At 43.4% G+C, this 18,735-nt stretch overlaps 1 protein-coding gene and 1 pseudogene across 1 annotated transcript in view; one reads left to right on the top strand and one right to left on the bottom strand.

Moving 5' to 3' along the window:
• LOC147109905 (cell adhesion molecule CEACAM6-like) overlaps positions 1-96 on the top strand; it is a 37,803-nt gene extending 37,707 nt beyond the window's left edge. The window contains exon 8 of the mRNA XM_086004147.1: positions 49-96. Coding sequence (XP_085860273.1) covers positions 49-96 — 48 coding nt within the window. The remainder of the gene's footprint in view (positions 1-48) is intronic.
• LOC147109903 (cell adhesion molecule CEACAM3-like) overlaps positions 1-18,735 on the bottom strand; it is a 218,609-nt pseudogene that overhangs the window by 70,077 nt on the left and 129,797 nt on the right.

Genomic DNA, 18,735 nt, shown 5'->3' with positions numbered 1-18,735 from the left:
CTCGGCCAATCTGTTTGCTAAAAAGAACGATTTCGTCACTTTTAACAGGGATTAAAGCTGCATGAACAGTCTGTTTACAGTGATCTGATGAGGTAAGTGGGTAGAAAAATTACAACCGTTCCACCATGTTGAGAAAAAAAATACATAGATATTTTATTTGTTCCCAGGATAGGGGTTTCACCTGTTTAGGCAGTGTTTATTTCTGATCCCCAGGAGCTCTAACAGCATTAACTATCCACTACAGGACTGGTGAGAGATATAGACTGTATTGGGTGACAGGATTCTTTCCCGGAAGGACATTACTCAACCAGTTGGGTTGAACAACAATTGCAATTTCACAAGATTTTTCTGCTGCTAGCACACAAATTTGCAGTTATATTGAGTACAATTCCAGAGGCTGCTATGGTGAGCTTTGAACTCTAGGCTCCTGGGATGCCAGTCCTCTCGGATAACGTGCCCTATTTGAGATTAAAGTATGTAATAATTGAGTATTTTATTGTAATGACTCCGACTTGTAATATTCCCCTACACTAAAGGGAAATTGCTGTGCTGTAAGGAGCACAGAAGATCTTGATCGAGCAAGCTTCCTGTTTGTTCTGTGCTTTTTCAGACATCTCATGAGATGGTGGGCTGGTGGCTTGGGGGCAGGGGACGCTACAATTCATCTAACCTTCCGGAAATGGAGAGCAGGAAATCAGTGTTTTAACGAAAGGCCATATGTGCCAGTGTTTGGGCCTATCAGCTCCTGTTTCTCCAGGTGATGTTAAGAATTTACTCTTCTAATCTAATCAATCGACTGATGAGCAACGCCACTGGAGAGCTGCTATTTTCTACATATATTTAAAGAAGACATTGAATCTGTCCTGTATTGGCCATGCATTCCAAGTATACATCGCATAAACTAATCCATAGTTACTTCAAATTTACAGCAGTCAAGCAAATTTTACTTTTTGAGCATATCTCGCATCTTCATTCCCAGTGAATTCAGCGGCTTTGTGCAATATCACACACCCAACATCCCACTGCACCCTTGAAGGAGCATATATTGCCACTTCACATCAGCAAATAAATCTGTTATTATTTCCCTAAAGCAGCATATTACACTGAATTTGTTCTTGTTATCCCATAATTTTGTTTCCACAGACCTTAACTCTATTGGTGACACGTAGGGCATTGCTGACTTGTGCCTGGCTACAATAGAAGGACAACTAATTGAAGAAGATGTTGCTGCAAGATACTTATCTCACCATTCCGTTAAAATCCTTGTTCTCTGCTAACCCGCAGCCCAATCTCGAGGTTTCCCCTGAAATATTCTCTCTCAACCGGTCTACTAAGCAATTCCTCATATTCATGATTTCAATTCCTTATCAACACCCCTTGCCCTCTCGCCTCTGATTTCACTCCGATTCTGTCCTCACAAAACCTCTCCCTCCATAGAAACTCCCTTACTCATGTACATTTCCACTCTCAAACTTTGCATCTAAGGTGCCCTCTCTACTTCCATGGTCTCTATCGCAGGCTAGGCCATCTCGGACATGTATCTCTCATCAACAATGTCCCCTAACCACCTAATCGATGTTGTCTCTAAGTCCTTCAATCTCAAGTTTTCATCCTGGTATTTAATTCGATTCATGGCCTCACCCCTCCCTATCTCTGAAACTTTGTCCAACTCTGCACCCCTCTCCACCCCACCAAGCATTTTGCATTCTTCCGACTTTTGTGTCTTCTTCCCTCCCTTCATCGCACCATTGCTAATCATGCCTTCAGCCAACTAATTCCCAGCTTCTCAAATTCCCATCCCTAACACTCTTCCTTCGTCTCCTATGGCTCCTCTATATCACGGAATCCTCCCCTTTCCCTCCTGCACGATGCAAGCAATCATTTTTATATAATTAAATGCAGTAAAGTTCGCTTATTTATGCCGATAATTCAATGATTGGATATCAGCAGTTACGTAAAGCAGTGTCTGCTCCTTCTCTGCCAAAAGGGGAGTGTGAGCTTTCACCCTGGGTAGCTGAATTTTATGGGCTTGTTAATGTTAGGAAAGAACACCTGTTGCGTAGATTTGCAATTTGCCACCCGGGCATTAAACTGGCACTGGGCATGTACCACCCTTTATCAAAACCGCCTGCTATTTATTTCCCGAATGGACCATGGCTATATAATGGGTTGCCAATCCACAACAATAGCTTAATGTGCACAAGGCAACGTGGAAATCTTCCATAATGTTTAATTGGAGCTTGAATTGTACATTGCATCAAAGCCTTGCCACTCCCGGAAGACCAGGTGCTCACTCTGTTGACCGCCGATGTAAGGGGTGTTCTACGTGGAGTGAACACACGAAAGGCTGCTGGACCGGATAGCATCCCTGGATGGTTACTCAAGGAATGTGCTGATCAGCTGGCTGATGTCTTCACCACCATCTTCAATCTGTCATTGGCCCAGGCAATAGTCCCTACATGCTTCAAGACCGCTACCATTATTCCTGTGCCAAAACAAACGGCTGTGACGTGCCTGAACGACTATCGACCTGTCGCACTCACACCCATCGTAATGAAGTGTTTCGAGAGACTGGTCCTGACTCACATCAAAGCCAGTGTTCCCGCCTCTCTTGACCAACACCAGTTTGCCTATCGTGCAAACAGATCAATGGAGGATGCAATCATAACTGCTCTACACTCGGCACTGAATCACTTAGATGGTAAAGAGACCTACATCAGAATGCTGTTCATAGACTACAGCTCAGCATTCAACACTATCGTCCCCAACAAGCTGGCCACCAAACTCCAAACTCTTGGCCTAAACACTTCCCTCTGCAACTGGACCCTGGACTTCCTAACAAACAGACCCCAGCCTGTCAAATATATAACCACACCTCCCCCCACCTGACCCTGAACACGGGAGCCCACAAGGATGTGTGCTGAGCCCCCTCCTCTACTCCCTCTTCACCCACGACTGTGTGGCTGTTCATGGTTCCAACACCATCATCAAGTTTGCGGATGATACCACGGTAGTAGGCCAGATCACCAACAATGATGAGTCAGCCTACAGGGAGGAGGTCCAGCATCTCGTGAAGTGGTGCGCCGATAACAACCTGGCCCTGAACATCAAGAAAACCAAAGAAATCATTGTGGACTTCAGGAAGTCTAAAGGCGGAAGTCACACCCCCATCCACATCAATGGGGCTGTGGTGGAAAGGGTGGACAGCTTTAAGTTCCTCGGAGTCCACATCACGGAAGACCTCTCCTGGTCCCTCAATACCTCCTCTCTGGTGAAGAAGGCCCAGCAGCGCCTATATTTCCTAAGGAAGCTGAAGGGATGTAACCTGTCACCCCTGATCCTCTCTAACTTTTACCGCTGCACAATAGAGAGCATACTGACAAACTGTATCACAGTATGGTATGGCAGCTGTAGCTACTATGACTGGAAAGCCCTGCAGCGGGGTAGTCAAAACTGCCCAATGCATTACCGGCACCCAGCTACCGACCATAGAGCACATATACCAGAAACGCTGTTTACGGAGGTCACGGTCCATCATCAAAGACCCTACCAACCCCAGCCACAGTCTGTTCGCCATCTGGGAGACGCTACAGATGCATTCGCACCCGTACGACCAGATTTAGGAACAGCTTCTTTCCCAGGGCTGTCATCCTACTGAACTCCACAAATAAACTCTAAAGCCTGCACATCTGCCAATGCACTTTATTATGGTTATGCTTATGTTAATGTATTACAAGCCAAATGTATGTTGAATGTTTAAATGTCTTAAACTAAATGTACACTCTCAGGAGCCGCAAGCCTACATTTCGTTGTACTGCACTTGTGCACTAACAATGACAATAAAAGTTGATTTGATTTGATTTGATTTGATTTGATTTGATTCAGAATCAAACCTACCCAACTGAGTTAACTCCCATTTCTGCATTAAGTATGTCCAGTTGCAAAAAAAGAATTGGAATAATATAAGCACCTGTGAACTGTTATATCACTGAGCAGTGAAAACAGACAACCAGCCAGATTTTCAACATATTAGTCGGCCCAATTCTAGTGAGACAGATCGGCTGCCCAGTGTAGAAACTGCCCGATTTTTATTTTTCTTGTTGCGATAGCCATTTCAAGGTTTAAGCTGTGGGCAAGTTGAAACCTTTATCCATCATTTTCAACTTCTCCAAAGCAAATAAACCATGTTTATAAAATATGGCCCAGAAATTCGTGTCGGGGGATTCCCGCGGGTGCAAGCTCCCGGCCTACACTTACCTAGCGCCGGCAGTTGAGGCCTGGGCCTGCATGCATTTCCTGTCTGTGGCCCGGTCCAGCTCCCGGTGCGCTGTGCTTGCGTGATCCAGCGCCGTACTTAGTGCGATGCGTCAGCTGGGATCACGTGAGCACGGGGGAACCAATCGGAGGAGGGAAAAGTTTAAAATTTGAAAAAAACATCACCGTATTTAAATTAACTATAAATAACTTTAAATAACTATTTTAAACAATAATTTACATTTTTGAAAAAAATAATTTTATAAAAAATCGGGGCTAAAAATATACTTACCTTAGTGTAAATTATTTAAAAATAATAAAACAGTGGAAAAAATGTTCTAATTTTAATTAATTGACCACTTACCTTTTAAAATGAAGTCCTTACGTCTGGTTTTTAAATGTGCAAAAAGTAGAGGCCTTCACATACGGGCAAACCTGTAAAAAAAGAGGAACTTCAACGCGCACGCACAGATTTCTGTGCGCACACGTTCGAACTCTAAACCCCTTCGTTCAGAGGATCGGAAATGCTGGTTTCCCGCGCATGCTTAGTGCATGCAAGAAACTGGCACTTCCATCGGGTCCACGCGTGGGTACTCTGTCCGTACTCACGCATTGGGACCCGAATTTCTGGGCCAATGTGTAAAATGTAGAGGGCTTCATGCACAGGCAAACCTATAAAAAAAAGTGGAAGTTCAACGCGCACGCGCAGACTCCTGCGCGCACGCATTCGACCTCTGAACCCCTTGGTTCAGAGGATCGGAAATGCCAGTTTCCCACGCATGCGTAGTGCATGCAAGAAACCGGCACTTCCATCGGGTCCACGCGTGAGTACTCCGTCCGTACTCATGCGTTGGGACCCGAATTTCTGGGCCATTAAACATTTTGTGCACGCACATGCGCTTCTTGCCTGTAGCAATTTATTTCATGTTGTCACGTTTTGCATCAATTTTTCAATTCAGCATTCCTAAGTCTTTCTTTATAATCGAATCATCTGCATTAACATTTACAGTGCATTTACTCCCTTCCACCCATAGCTATCCAATGGCGCCTCAGTTTGGCATCTCCCAGCTCCTCAGCCTGGACTGGCAAGAAACTCTAATTTTCCAAAAATCTCTGCTTCACTGCTTCCCAAATTGCAGTGATGTTTGTGATTTGAATATAAATATCATTTCAATTCAATACAATACGGACAGAATGCTGAATTTAATATCGGAACTGACTTAGGAACATTAGAAGCAGCAGTAAGCCATTGAATCACTGGGGCCCGCTCCACCTTTCAATGACATAATAGCTTATCTGCCTTTGCACCAGATCCCTTAATAACCTTACGTAACAGCCCGTAAAACCCTCCTGCCATAGGACTAACCACCCTAATGGCTGGTATGAAGATGGTTACGGTCACGGAAGGAGCGTTAACGTGGCCAGAAATCCTTCCACCACTTCATACAGTTCCCCAAAGGGAACAGTGTGAAGACACGTACGACGACGACCTTACGTAACAATAATCTATCTAACTTAGTCTTGAAAACTCCAGTTTCCCCAGTATCCACGGCCTTTTGGGGGAGAGAGTTACAATTTTCTACTCTGCGAATACAATTTAGCTCTTAAATGGCCTCTCTGCACTGATATCAATAAGCGGCTGATTGCACTGGGCATAGCAAAGAGAAGTCTCGACCACATCCCGGCTCTAATGATGAAGGCCTGTGCTCCAGAATCAGCCAGCTCTCTAGCCAAGCTGTTTCAGTAGAGTTACAAAACTGACACATCCCTGACAATGTGAAATATTGCCAATGTATTTCCTGTCCAAAGTTGGACAAATCAAACCCCGCCTATTACTGCCCTCATCTTCATCACCAGTGCTACCAAGCAGGAATTACTCACCAATTACCTGCTTACCGATGCTTAGTTTGAGTTTTGCTGGGACCACTCGCCTCCCGAACTCAATACGGTCTTTGTTCAAAGATGGAGAAATTAGCTTAATTCCAGAGGTGAGTTATGAGTTCCTGCCCTTGTCATCAAAGCAGCATGCGTCTGAGCGTGACACCAAGCAAACGTAGTGTTACCGAAGTCAGTAGGGATCAGGGTTAAAATTCCACGTGGCTGGAGTCATACCTAGCACAAATGAAGATGGTTGTGATTTGTGGAGGCAAATTATCTCAGACCAAGTACACGCAGCAGGTGATCCTCAGGGCATCGCCATAGGCAAAACTATATTCAGCTGCTTCACTGATATTCAGTGAGATTTTGAGGGAATCACAGAAAGTGGAGATGCAGGTACATCACGCAATTATGAAGGTCACCCCTCTGTCTTCTATACTCAAGGGAATAGAAGACAATGATATTCAACTTGTCTTCATAATATAACATTCTAACCCCCGATAATGAATTTACGCTGCACCAATTCCAAGGTCAATATATTCTTCCTGAGGTGTGATGTCTAAAACTGAAAGCAGTACTCCAAATGATGTCTGCCCAAGGCTCAACACAAATGAAGCATGACTTTCTCCCCTTTGTATTACATCCTCCTTAAGATATCGCAAACATTCGATTCAACATTTCGTTGGCTTTTCTTACCTGGTTACTGGCTTTTAAGAATTTGTGCACTTGGAGTCCCACATCCCTTTGTTCCTCTACAGTTACTGGTTCAGACTACAACAGGTAAATCGTGCTTGACTAATCTACTGGAATTTTTTGAGGATGTAACTAGTAAATTAGATAAGGGAGAACGAGTGGATGTGGTGTATTTGGACTTTCAGATGGCTTTCGATAAGGTTCCACATAAGAGATTAGTGTGTAAAGTTAAGAAACATGGGATTGGGGGCACGGTATTGACTTGGATAGGGAGCTGCTTGGCAGATAGAAAGCAAAGAGTTGTAATAAACGGGTCTTTTTCCGGGTGGCAGGCAGTGACTAGTGGGGTACCGCAGGAATCGGTCCTTGGACCCCAGCTATTCACAATATATACTAATGATCTAGAAAAGGGAACTTGATGTAATATCTCCAAAGTTGCAGACAACACAAAGCTGGGTGGGCGTGTGCGCTGCGGGGAGGGGGATGCCGAGAAACTACAGGATGATTTGGACAGGTTGGGTGATTGGGCAGAAGCATGGCAGATGCAATATAACGTGGATAAATGTGAGTTTATCCATTTTGGTGTCAAAAACAGGAAGGCAGATTATTATCTGAATGGCAGTAGATTGGGAGAAGGGGAAGTGCAACGAGTCCTGGGTGTCCTTGTGCACCAGTCGCTGACCACAAGCATGCAGTTGCAGCAGGCGGTTGAGAAGGCAAATGGTATGTTAGCCTTCATAGCGAGAGTGTTTGAGTACAGGAACTAAGATGTCTTGCTGCAGTTGTACAGGGCCTTGGTGAGACCACATCTTGAGTATTGTGTGCAGTTTTGGTCGCCTTATCTGAGGAAGGATATTCTTGCATGGAAGGAGTTCAGCGAAGATTCACCAGGCTGATACCTGGGATGGCAGGAATGACGTATGAGGAGAGATTGTTTCGATTGTGTTTATACTCACTGGAGTTTAGAATAATGAGAGGGGATCTCATTGAAACTTATAAAATTCTGGCAGGACTTGACAGACTAGATGCTGGAAGCATGGTCCCGATGGTTGGGTAATCCAGAACCAGAGGTCACAGTCTAACGATAAGGGGTAGGCCTTTTAGGACAGAAATGAGGAGGAATTTCTTCACCCAGAGAGTGGTGAATCTGTGGAATTCTCTACCACAGAAGGCAGTAGAGGCCAATTCTTTAAATATATTCAAGAAGGAGTTGGATATATTTCTTAAAGCTAAAGAAATCAAGGGATATGGGGAGAATGCAGGGACAGGGTACTGAGTTTGGATGATCAGCCATGATTGCACTGAATGACGGAGCAGGCTCGAGGGGCCGAATGGCCTACTCCTGCTCCTATTTTCTATGTTTCTATGTGTCTATGTTTCTACTTGGAGTACTGTGTACAGTTATGGGCACCGAACGATTGAATGGATATACTAGCATTGGATCGAGTGCAGCGCTGATTCACCAGAATGTTACCAATGAACCAAGAACTAAATTATGAGGAGAGGTTACATAGTTTGTATTCCCCAAAATTTTAATGTTAGATGGTGGTTTGATTGACTTACTTATAATTTTGAAAGGAATTGATAGGGTAGATAGCGAGAATCCTTTTGCACTGGTGGGGGTGTCTAGGACAAAGGGATATTATCTTACAGTGAGAGTCACTCCATCAGGAGACAAATTAGGAAACAGTTCTTCAAACAAACGGTGGTAGAAATGTGGAACTCTCACCAACAAAAAGCAGTAGATGGCAGCTCAATTAATAATTCTAAATCTAAGATCGATAGATTTTTGCTAGCCAAGGGTGTTAAGGGATATGGAGTAAAGGCGAGTGAATAGAGTTAGGATACAGGTCAGCCATGATCTCATCTACCCTTTAACCCCAGTATCATTCTAATGAACAAGCTCGGTGGGTGGAATGGCCTAATTCTGTTCCTATATTTTTCACCATTTAGGAAATACTCTGATTTATCATTCTTGGGTCCAAAGTAGATGACCTCACCTTTGCTCAGGTTGAAGTCAATTTGTCAGATTTTTGCCCAATAACTTAAACTGCCTTTGTCTCTTTTAAAATTCCTGTTCCCATCGCCACTACTTATTGCCCGCCTATCCTAGCAGCATCTGAAAACTCGGATATTCACCTCTCTGTTCCTTCATCCAAGTCGTTAGCAAATATTGTTAAACTTTGAGGTCCCAGAACATATGCCTGACCAGCAGCCCTCATCACTTCCTCCCAATTTGATATCTCTATTCCCATTCTCTATCACCGAGCTCCCAAGCAGGGAATTACAAAACAATGGAGAAGTTGAAAATGTACAGAAGGCTTTTTTATTTGTTGTGTGTACTCGTCATTAAACAATACGTTTATTTTAACATATTTGGAGAGAAAATGGAACTTTGCTGAACTATAGATTTATTGGACTCAGGGGTAAAACTGGAGCATGACGAAGTTGGAAATACAATAACTATGCAGTGAATTAAAAAGTATTAATATTTTGTTTCTATTTAATGTAGCTTGAGATTAAATGAAACTCTTAGCAGAAACATAGCAGTGAAGTGAAAGTGTTCGCTGCTGGCCCCGAAGTAGGGTCCACACAAAGTCCTCCCAATCCTTGTGTTGGAAACTTCGGGTTTTCCGACGTTGATTTCATTTGAACGGAACTTGATGGGAGTCCCCTTGTTGGAACTGCTGTGACATCAACAGGCTGTCGAAGCATCCAATCAAAAGGTAGAATTCTCACTGACAGCGAACAAGGAAGTGAGGGAGCTCTTAAAATTCTAACTTTTAAAAATGTTTGGAGGGAGCAAAAATAAAATTGGGGCTCTCACATGGGGAAAAGGCAAACCTAATATAAAGATGCACGAACTTAATTTTGTGGGGGAGAAATTTAATAAAAAGTTATTTATTTTACTAAAATGGCCAAATTTCACATTTCACATTATCAAAAGTAGTTGTCCATACCCTTTACCTTTGTTTAGCGGTCATTACGCTGTTAAAAGCCCAGTTACTTTGTGTCTAATTTTAGTGAGGAAATTAACAGCGTCTTTACTATAGAAGAGCCAAAGTTTTCATCAGTTTCAATGAAGTATGTGATTTCCCTGATTCTGTGGGGGTAGTGGTGGGAGCACAGCGCATCCAGTTTCGGAGCTTTCATTGACAGATCACATGCAGCAAAACCTGAAGTTGCGGCCTGTTTCAAAGGTGGTATGACAGCGTACTCTCGTATCAACTGCAAATTCAGGGCCATAGAAACTCTCCTGTACAATACATGTGTCACGAGTGAGTGCAATGATGAAAGAGTTAACTTACAAGGTGGTATTTCTGATCTCGGCAGACTCTGCCAGTTTAACACAATATTCAGAGAAATCAGTATCAGGGAAGACTGCCATGGGGGGATAAGAAGGTGAAAATGTTCAGTTTACACAACCTCTTCCACAGCACCAGTAGCCACAACGTCTGGATTTCCTTCTGACTAACTGCATTCCAACCGTTAAATTGTAGAAAGGAAATGGCAGCTGTTCAGCCCTGCAGAGGCATTTAGAGAAAGACTTGTGCGACCCAGGATTTGGTGGCAGTTAAATAAGCTGTTTGTGGAAAAGAAAACGCAAATTTACTAAGGCCCGTTGTCTAAAATCTAGACCATGGTTTGTGGAGAGAACTTTATTACATAGAATTATACTGATGCATGGATACATACTTGAAGGGGGAAATTTGCAGGCTATTGGCAAAGTGTAGGGGAAAGGGACTAATCGGATAGCTCTTTCAAAGAGGTGGCACAGGAATGTTGGGCCGAATGGCCTCCTCCTGTGATGTGTCGTTCTATGATTCTATGAATAACATGGAATTTACAGCATGGAAACAATGATTAGTTTCTCTGGAATGTGAGAAGGAGGACTTGCATTTAAATAGGGCCTTTCACTGCCTCAGTACGTCCCAACAGGCATTACAGCCAAAGAAGAACTTTTGGAGTGTATTCACTGTTGGAATGTGGGAAGAGCGGCAGCCAATTTTCACACAGTAAGGTCCCATAAACAGCAATGTTATATTGGTCATATAATCTTTTTAAGTGATGTGACTGAGGGATAAATATTGATCAGCACATCGTGGATAACTCCCCTGCTCTTCTTTGAAATAGTGTCATTCTTGCCTACATCCTGAAAGAACAGATCGGGCCTTGGTTTAACATCTCAACTGAAAGCCGGCACCTATGACAGTGCCTCACTCCCTCAGTGCTGCACCGGAGTGCCAGCCTAGATTTTTGAGCTCAAGTCTTTGGACTGGGACTTGAGCCCACATTCTTCTCACTCAGAGTTAAGAATGCTACGAACTGAGCCACGGCTGAGACAAGTGCATTATTCGCTTCTTCTACTGTGTAAGCTGACACAATGTAATTATTCAACAAGTCTGCTGTTTCCATTTTTGTTCATTTAGAATGTTGTCCGAAAGTCTTTTTAAAGGAATGTTACTTGCCACTTTTAAGCACAAGCCTGGATGTTGTCTGGGACTTGATGCATGTGGGTACGGATTGCTTCATTTTTCTGTAAATTGAAGTGAACTGGTCTTTGATAAAGAAGCTGCAATAGGTCTATGACACTGCCCTGAAGAATTATTGACAGGAGAGAAGAGGCACGTCTAGAGGTGATACTCCTTGTCATCCAGTAGGCAGCCTGTGACCTGATGGCCTGGTTCCGATAAAGGCCGAATCGAGGACTGGTTAAAGAATAGATCAGTAAAGTTACCAGAGACAGGGCAGAGCCCATCATGATGCGCTGCCTGTGGTCATAAAGAAGCTGCATATTCAGGGAGTGGAACCCCTTCCTTTTGAGAATAAAGGCAGGGTGATGCATTTAGAATGCAGCTGCAAGGAAATTGTGATGTCCAGTGACAACATTCCCAAAAATGAATGCTTCACTCATCCCCTCACTGCATCTTTAAACTATTCACCTTTTCATTACTCCCCTTTCTACCACCCTCTCAGTCCCATCACCATCTCTACTTCTTCCTTGTTGAATACTGCATCCTCCCCACTCTTGTTCCACTTTCAGTTACCTTACTTTTAAGTCTCCATTCACTCCGCAATTCCCACTTGCTTCCACAAAGATGGATAGTGAGGGGCCAGAGCCCTTCCCTCTCTAACCATTTTCCTCTTCTACTCACCCTACCGTCCCTTTCGATCTGTTTTCATCACAAAATGTTTTATTTCCTTTCCAAGCTAATCTTTAGAAAATGTAAAATTAGGATCAGGGGATGCACGCTACCTGTTTTTCTCTCTATCTGTCTCTGCTCTTTGTAACACACATTTAAGCATTTCGCATCAGGCTTTTTAATCAACGAAACATAGAAGAGATAACTTGCTAGCTTCATAATGAAATATTTTTGGAAACTTTAATATTAACTTGAGGGAAGATTTTCACTCTCTCTAAAGCACACACACAAAAAACTACTCCTCCGTATTATATTTTTTGAAATTGATAGAATACAATTCAAAAGCTACCACTGTTATGGAATCAGTACTCATTTTTTTACACTCACACACAGTCAGGCACACAGAGTCTAACTTTATCTCCCTCCATCTAAACAATATCTCAATAAGACTTTTATGATCTGGAATGCACTTTTGGGGAACTGTATAAAGTGGTGGAAGGATTACTGTCCGTGTTAACGCTCCTTCCGTGACAGTAACCATCTTCATACCAGCCATTAGGGTGGTTAGTCCTATGGCGGGAGGGTTTTACGGGCTCCCACAACCCATACGAGGGGGGGGCACCCACACCCAAGGACGCAAGTATCCCGCTGGATGTCAACCCAGAATTTAGAGCCGGAGCTCCGACTCCACTTGCCGGGACTGTCTGGAGCGGGGCTTGAAACCCTACACCTTCTGGCCTAGCGGCGGGGATGCTACCACTACGCCAAAGGCCCACTCCACATTAAATGGTGAAAATTTAGGTTAAAAATTATATTGTATTTCCTGTATAACCTCTGACTTCAGATTCTGCCAAGATACCAGGAGTTACCCACTCTCCCAAACATTTGGATTTAGTTATTCTCTCTCTCTGCTAAATGTTCTCTGTTGCGATGAACTTGATAATATTGCACTGTGCTAGATACCTCTGAAGGGACAGGAAAACTGCATATCTGAAAGCTAAACAGCAATTGCTTATAAATGCACAGCAGGCCTGTCAGTGTCTGAAAAATAATCATAGAATCATACAGCACAGAAAGTGACCATTCGGCCGGACACCTTGAAAGAGTTATCCAATTAGCCTCACTCCCCTGATCTTTCAACATAGCCCTGGATTTCTTTGCCTGTTCAAGTTTTAATTCAATTCCCTGTTGAAGGTTAGGATTGAATCTGTTTCCACCACCCATTCCGGCAGTGCATTCCAGATCATAAAAGAGCGAATAATGTTTAATTTCTGAGCAAAACTTTGGGCACTTGAAGTTAACCAGACCCTTCCGCCCATTTCCTGTATCTTGCCAATAATTTCTATTAATATGTCATGTAAACAGCACCCCGTGATCGTCGGAGACAACGCTTTATTTTCAGTGCGGCCGTCGCTGTGTGGACCGGCACAGATGGAGATCCGAGTACTGAATACAAAACACGGGCTGAGTTATTCCTCCCGAATGGTCGCTCCTGCTGAAGTCAGTGACAGCTTCGGACAGTGGAGAGTACACTGTTACCATGGTTCCATTCACCGGGACTCCAGCATCAGCAAACATCACTCTACATGTACTTGGTAAGTGAAAGGTTTTAGTGGGGAAAGGATTGTTCATATAATATTTTAATTATATTCATGTTACAAGTCATTCCTTATTTCCGGGGTCCTGCCAAACATATACTCCTCAATCAATGTAACAAAAGGAACCCCGCATTATCTGGTCATTATCAATTTGCTGCTTGTGGGAAGGTACTGAGCTCAAATAGGCGGATGCTATCCCACATTGACTACACTTGAATAAGTACTTCATTGGCTGTAAAGTGCTTTGGGACGTGAAAGACGCTATATAAATCCAAGAGTTTTTTTGGTTCAATCAGCACCTTAAAGAAAACGAGGCGGTAACGTTTCACCTGGCATTGTTGCACAGCTGGGGGCATACTTTTTGAATAAAGGGTTAAGTGACTTATTTCCTGGAATTAAACAGATGGAAATGGAGTGAGTGCCGCGAAGATTCACTAGGCTGATACCTGGGATGGCAAGAGTGACGTACGAGGAGAGATTGGGTCGATTGGGCTTATACTCGCTGGAGTTTAGAACAATGAGAGGAGATCTCATTGAAACTTGTAAAATTTTAACAGGACTAGACAGACTAGATGCAGGAAGGATGTTCCCGGTGGCTGGGGAGTTCAGAACCAGGGGTCACAGTGGAAGGATAAGGGTTGAGCCATTTAGGACTGAGATGAGGTGGAATTTCTTCACCCAGATAATGGTGAACCTGTGGAATTCCCTACCACAGAAGGCAGTGGAGGCCAATTCATTAAATATATTCAAGAAGGAGTTAGATATATTTCTTAAGGCTAAAGGGATCAAGGGATATGGGGAGAAGGCAGGGACAACGTACTAAATTTGGATGATCAGCCATGATCTCATTGAATGGCGGAACAGGCTCGAGGCGCCGAATGGCCTACTCCTGCTCCTATCTTCTATGTTTCTATGTTTCTATGTAGATATGGATTGTGCAGCATTTTGCTGCGGATGTTTCAATGTCGAAGGAAGTTAAAAGGGGAACGGGGAATCACATTGGATCATTCATAAAGCAACTCAGCTGAAAAGCCACTTTCTCACATAACTGATATAAATATCTCTAGTTCTGCTTTGGAGCGTGCGACCCTGGTGGGCAGCGAATCACGGAAATCCCCATGCAGCCACAATAATCTCGTTGTCTCAACAAGGATGCATACTAGTCACCTGATTTTGCTCAATAAGCAGTTCATCCAATAGCTTCCTTACCGAGAGAATGATTAGAATGTGGGAGTCGCTACCACAAGGAGTAGTTGAGGCAACTTTCTGCCGCATAAACACAAAAGGAAAAGCGGCCCAACTGTGACTAACAAAAGAAATTAAGGATAGTATTAGATTCAAAAAGGAGTCATATAAAGTTGCCAGGAAAAGTAGCAAGCCTGAGGATTGGGAGCAGTTTCTGAATAAACAAAAAAGGACCAAGAGATTGATTAAGAGGGGAAAAGTAGACTATGAGAGTAAACTTGCAAGGAACATGAAAGCAGACTGTAAATGCTTCTACAAGTATGTATAAAGAAAACGATTAGTGAACACAAATGTAGGTCTCTTACAGTCAGGAACGGGAGGATTTATAAAGGGAACAAGGAAATGGTCGAGCAATTAAACAAATACTTTGGTTTTGTCTTCACGGAAGAGGACACAAATAACTTCGCAGAAATGCTAGGGAACCAAGGGTCTAGAGAGAAGGAGGAATTAAAGGAAATTAGTAATAGTAAAAAAAAATGCTGGAGAAATTAATGGGACTGAAAGCGGTATAGACCAATTGGGCCAAATGGACTGAACATAAGAACATAAGAAGTAGGAGCAGCAGTAGACCATACGGTCCCTCGGGCCTGCTCCACCATTCAATAGGATCATGGCTGATCCGAACCTAGACTTACGTCCACTTCCCTGCCCGCTCCCCGTAATCCCTATTTCCCTTATCAGCTAGGACTGTTTAGGAATCACTTAAAAAATGCATGAATACATGAAATAAATAAAAATATATATTGAAAATTTATTAAAGTGCCATTGAATTAAATATTTTAAACAAAAATGTAGCTTAAAAAATAAATAAATTATGATTTAACAGGGCTAAAATTACACTTAACTTATTGGATAGGGTTTTTAATGTATAAATGAGTGATACAATTTTATTTTACTGTTTTTTAACATTCTTATGCTGGCAAAAGGAGGCATTACGCATGCTTTCACCAGGTGTACGAATTTCACAGGCATTCATCGGGTGGAAGTTGGGCAAATAGCGCAGCTCCCCACCCTCAGAGGCCCATCTCCCGGGGATGCGGAGGATCTGTCAAGAAGATTCTTCACAGATCGCAAGTGTCGGGTTTTAGTGCATGTTCTTCGCATACCTGAACCCGGAACTTGTGCTGCCCCTACGGGCATGTACACACCTCTTACGCACCCATTGAGGCTGCAAAATACGTCCCATTGTGCTTTTAGCATTTGGACACCTGACCTACACGTTCTTGAATTATCATCTATTGCTATTGTATTTTGGGCATTTGCTATATTCTAACCAATAAATACTCAGCATGAAGTTCACTTTATTTGCAGGACATTCATGTTCCTATTTTACAGTGTGTGAATATCTTGAGTCGTCAAACTTCTTTGTTTGAAATATTTAATTCCCTTTCATAGTGGAGAGAAGTGTGCAGGGGTGCTGGCTCAGTGTTGGGACCACTGCACTTTTTGTTATATATTTCTTGACCTGGACTTGGGTATAGAATCAATGGTTACAGAACAGAAGGAGGCCATTCGGACTGTCAAGCCTGTGCCGGCGCTCTGCAAAAGCACTTCAGCTAGTCCCACTCCCCTGCTCTTTCCCTGTAGCCCTGCAATCTTTTTCCTTCAAGTATTTACAAATTCCCTTTTGAAAGCCACTACTGAATCTTCCTCCACCACCATTTCAGGCAGTGCATTCCAGATCCTAACCAATCATTGTGTAATTACTACATTACAATAGTACATTGAAAGTACTCCATTGTCTGTTAAATGCTTTGTGGCATCCTGGGGTCGTGAATGGTGCTCAATGTCTTTCTTTTATAAAGAAATAGTTTTTCCTCATGTTGCATCTGCTTCTTTTGCCAGTCAACTTCAATCTCTACCCTCTGTTTATCGACCCTTCAGCCATTGGGCACTGTTTATCTTTACTTCCTCTATCTAAACCGCTCATGATTTCAAACCACTCCATCAAATCTCCTCTTAGCACGGGGCATAGTGGTTAGCACTGTTGCCTCACAGCGCCAGGGACCCGGGTTCGAATCCAGCCTCGGGTGACTGTCTGTGTGGAGTTTGCACATTCTCCCTGTGTTTGCGTGGGTTTTCTCCGGGTGCTCCGGTTTCCTCCCACAGTCCAAAGATGTGCGGGTTAGGTTGATTGGCTGTGATAAATTGACCCTTAGTGTTAGGGGGATTAAATACGCGGGGATAGGGTGGGATATGTGTTGGTGTAGGGGTTATGGGGATCGGGTGGGATATGTGTCGGTGCAGGCTCGATGGGCCGAAATGGCCTCTATCTGCACTGTGGGGTTTCTGTGATTCTGTGATTCTCTGCTCTAAGGAAAACAACCCCAGCTTCTCCAGTCCGTCCAAGTAACGGTAATCCCTCAGCGCTAGAACTATTATGTACATCTCTTCTGTACCCTCTTTACATCCTTCCTAAAGTATGGTGCCCAGAATGGGCGTAATAATCCTATGGAAGGTTAGGATTGAATCTGTTTCCACCACCCATTCCAGCAATGCATTCCAGATCATAAAAAAGCGAATAATGTTTATTTTCTGAGAAAAAAATCTGTGCACTTGAAGTTAACCAGACGCTTCCGCCCATTTCCTGTATCTTGCCAATATTTTCTATTAATATGTAACATTTAGATTGGAGTTAGTGGAAATAATTTCCAGTCAGGTGAACAGCACCCGGTCCAATCAGCATTGCCTCTTAAGTAAATGCCTCAACTGATCTGTTCTGTAGACCATGAACAGCGTGTCAGTCACCGAGTGTAACAGGGACTGGCGCTGCTCTCTCAGGATGGAGACTCTGCCACTTACCGCGGTAGCTGTTTGCTTATTTATATCTGCGGGTGAGGATCACTTTGTCGGATCATTTGTTTTAGCAATTAAAAAACAAGAGATACAAGAGATGACGCTGTTATCTCTGTCTTGTGTCGGGTTTGTGTCTTTCTCTTTACTTCCTCCTCAATGTGATTTTCTTTCCTCAGTTGAGCCCCAGGGTTTTACTATACATACAGAAAACAGTCGGATGAATGTGACCATCGGAGACAACGCTTTTGTTTCAGTGCGGCCGTCAGCTGTGGTGCTGATAGGGACCTGGGACTTCTGGCTGAAAAGTATCGTTGCGTGGACCGCCACAGCTGGAGATCCAAGTATTGAACACAGAACAGGGACTGAGTTATTCCTCCCGAACGGATCGCTCCTGCTGAAGTCAGTGACAGCTTTCGACAGTGGAGAGTACACTGTTACCATGCTTCCATTCACCGGGACTCCAGCATCAGCAAACATCACTCTACATGTACTTGGTAAGTGGAAGGTTTTTGTGGGGAAAGGGTTGTTCATAAACTATTTTAATTATATTCATCTCACAAGTCATTCCTTATTTCCGGGGTCCTGCCATACATATACTCCTCAATGAACGTAACAAAAAAAAAACCGCATTACCTGGTCATTATCAATTTGCTGCTTCTGGGAGGGTACTGAGCTCAAATAGGCGGCTGCTATTCCACATTGACCACACTTGAAAAAGTACTTCATTGGCTGTAAAGTGTTTTGGGACGTGAAAGATGCTTTATAAATGCAAGTCGTTTTTTTGGATCAATCAGCACCTTAAAGAAAACCAGGTGGTCACGTTTCACGTAAATGTTTCACAGCTGGGGGCATATTTTGTGAATAAAGGGTTAATTGGCTTATTTGGCTGGTATTAAACAGATGGAAATGGAGTGAGTGCCGCGAAGATTCAGCAGACTGATACCTGGGATGGCAGGAATGACGTATGAGGAGAGATTGGGTCGATTGGGATTATACTCGCTGTAGTTTAGAAGAATGAGAGGGGATCTCATTGAAACTTATAAAATTCTAACAGGACTAGACAGACTAGATGCAGGAAGGATGTTCCGGATGGCGGGGGAGTCCAGAACCAGGGGTCACAGTCTAAG

Source organism: Somniosus microcephalus, chromosome 12 (genome assembly GCF_052327205.1).
Source record: "Somniosus microcephalus isolate GS21.2 chromosome 12, FLI_Smic_1.0, whole genome shotgun sequence".
In the NCBI taxonomy this organism is placed as follows: domain Eukaryota; kingdom Metazoa; phylum Chordata; class Chondrichthyes; order Squaliformes; family Somniosidae; genus Somniosus; species Somniosus microcephalus.
The sequence above is the reverse complement of the archived record's forward strand: the minus strand, read 5'-3'. Positions and strand labels throughout refer to the sequence as shown.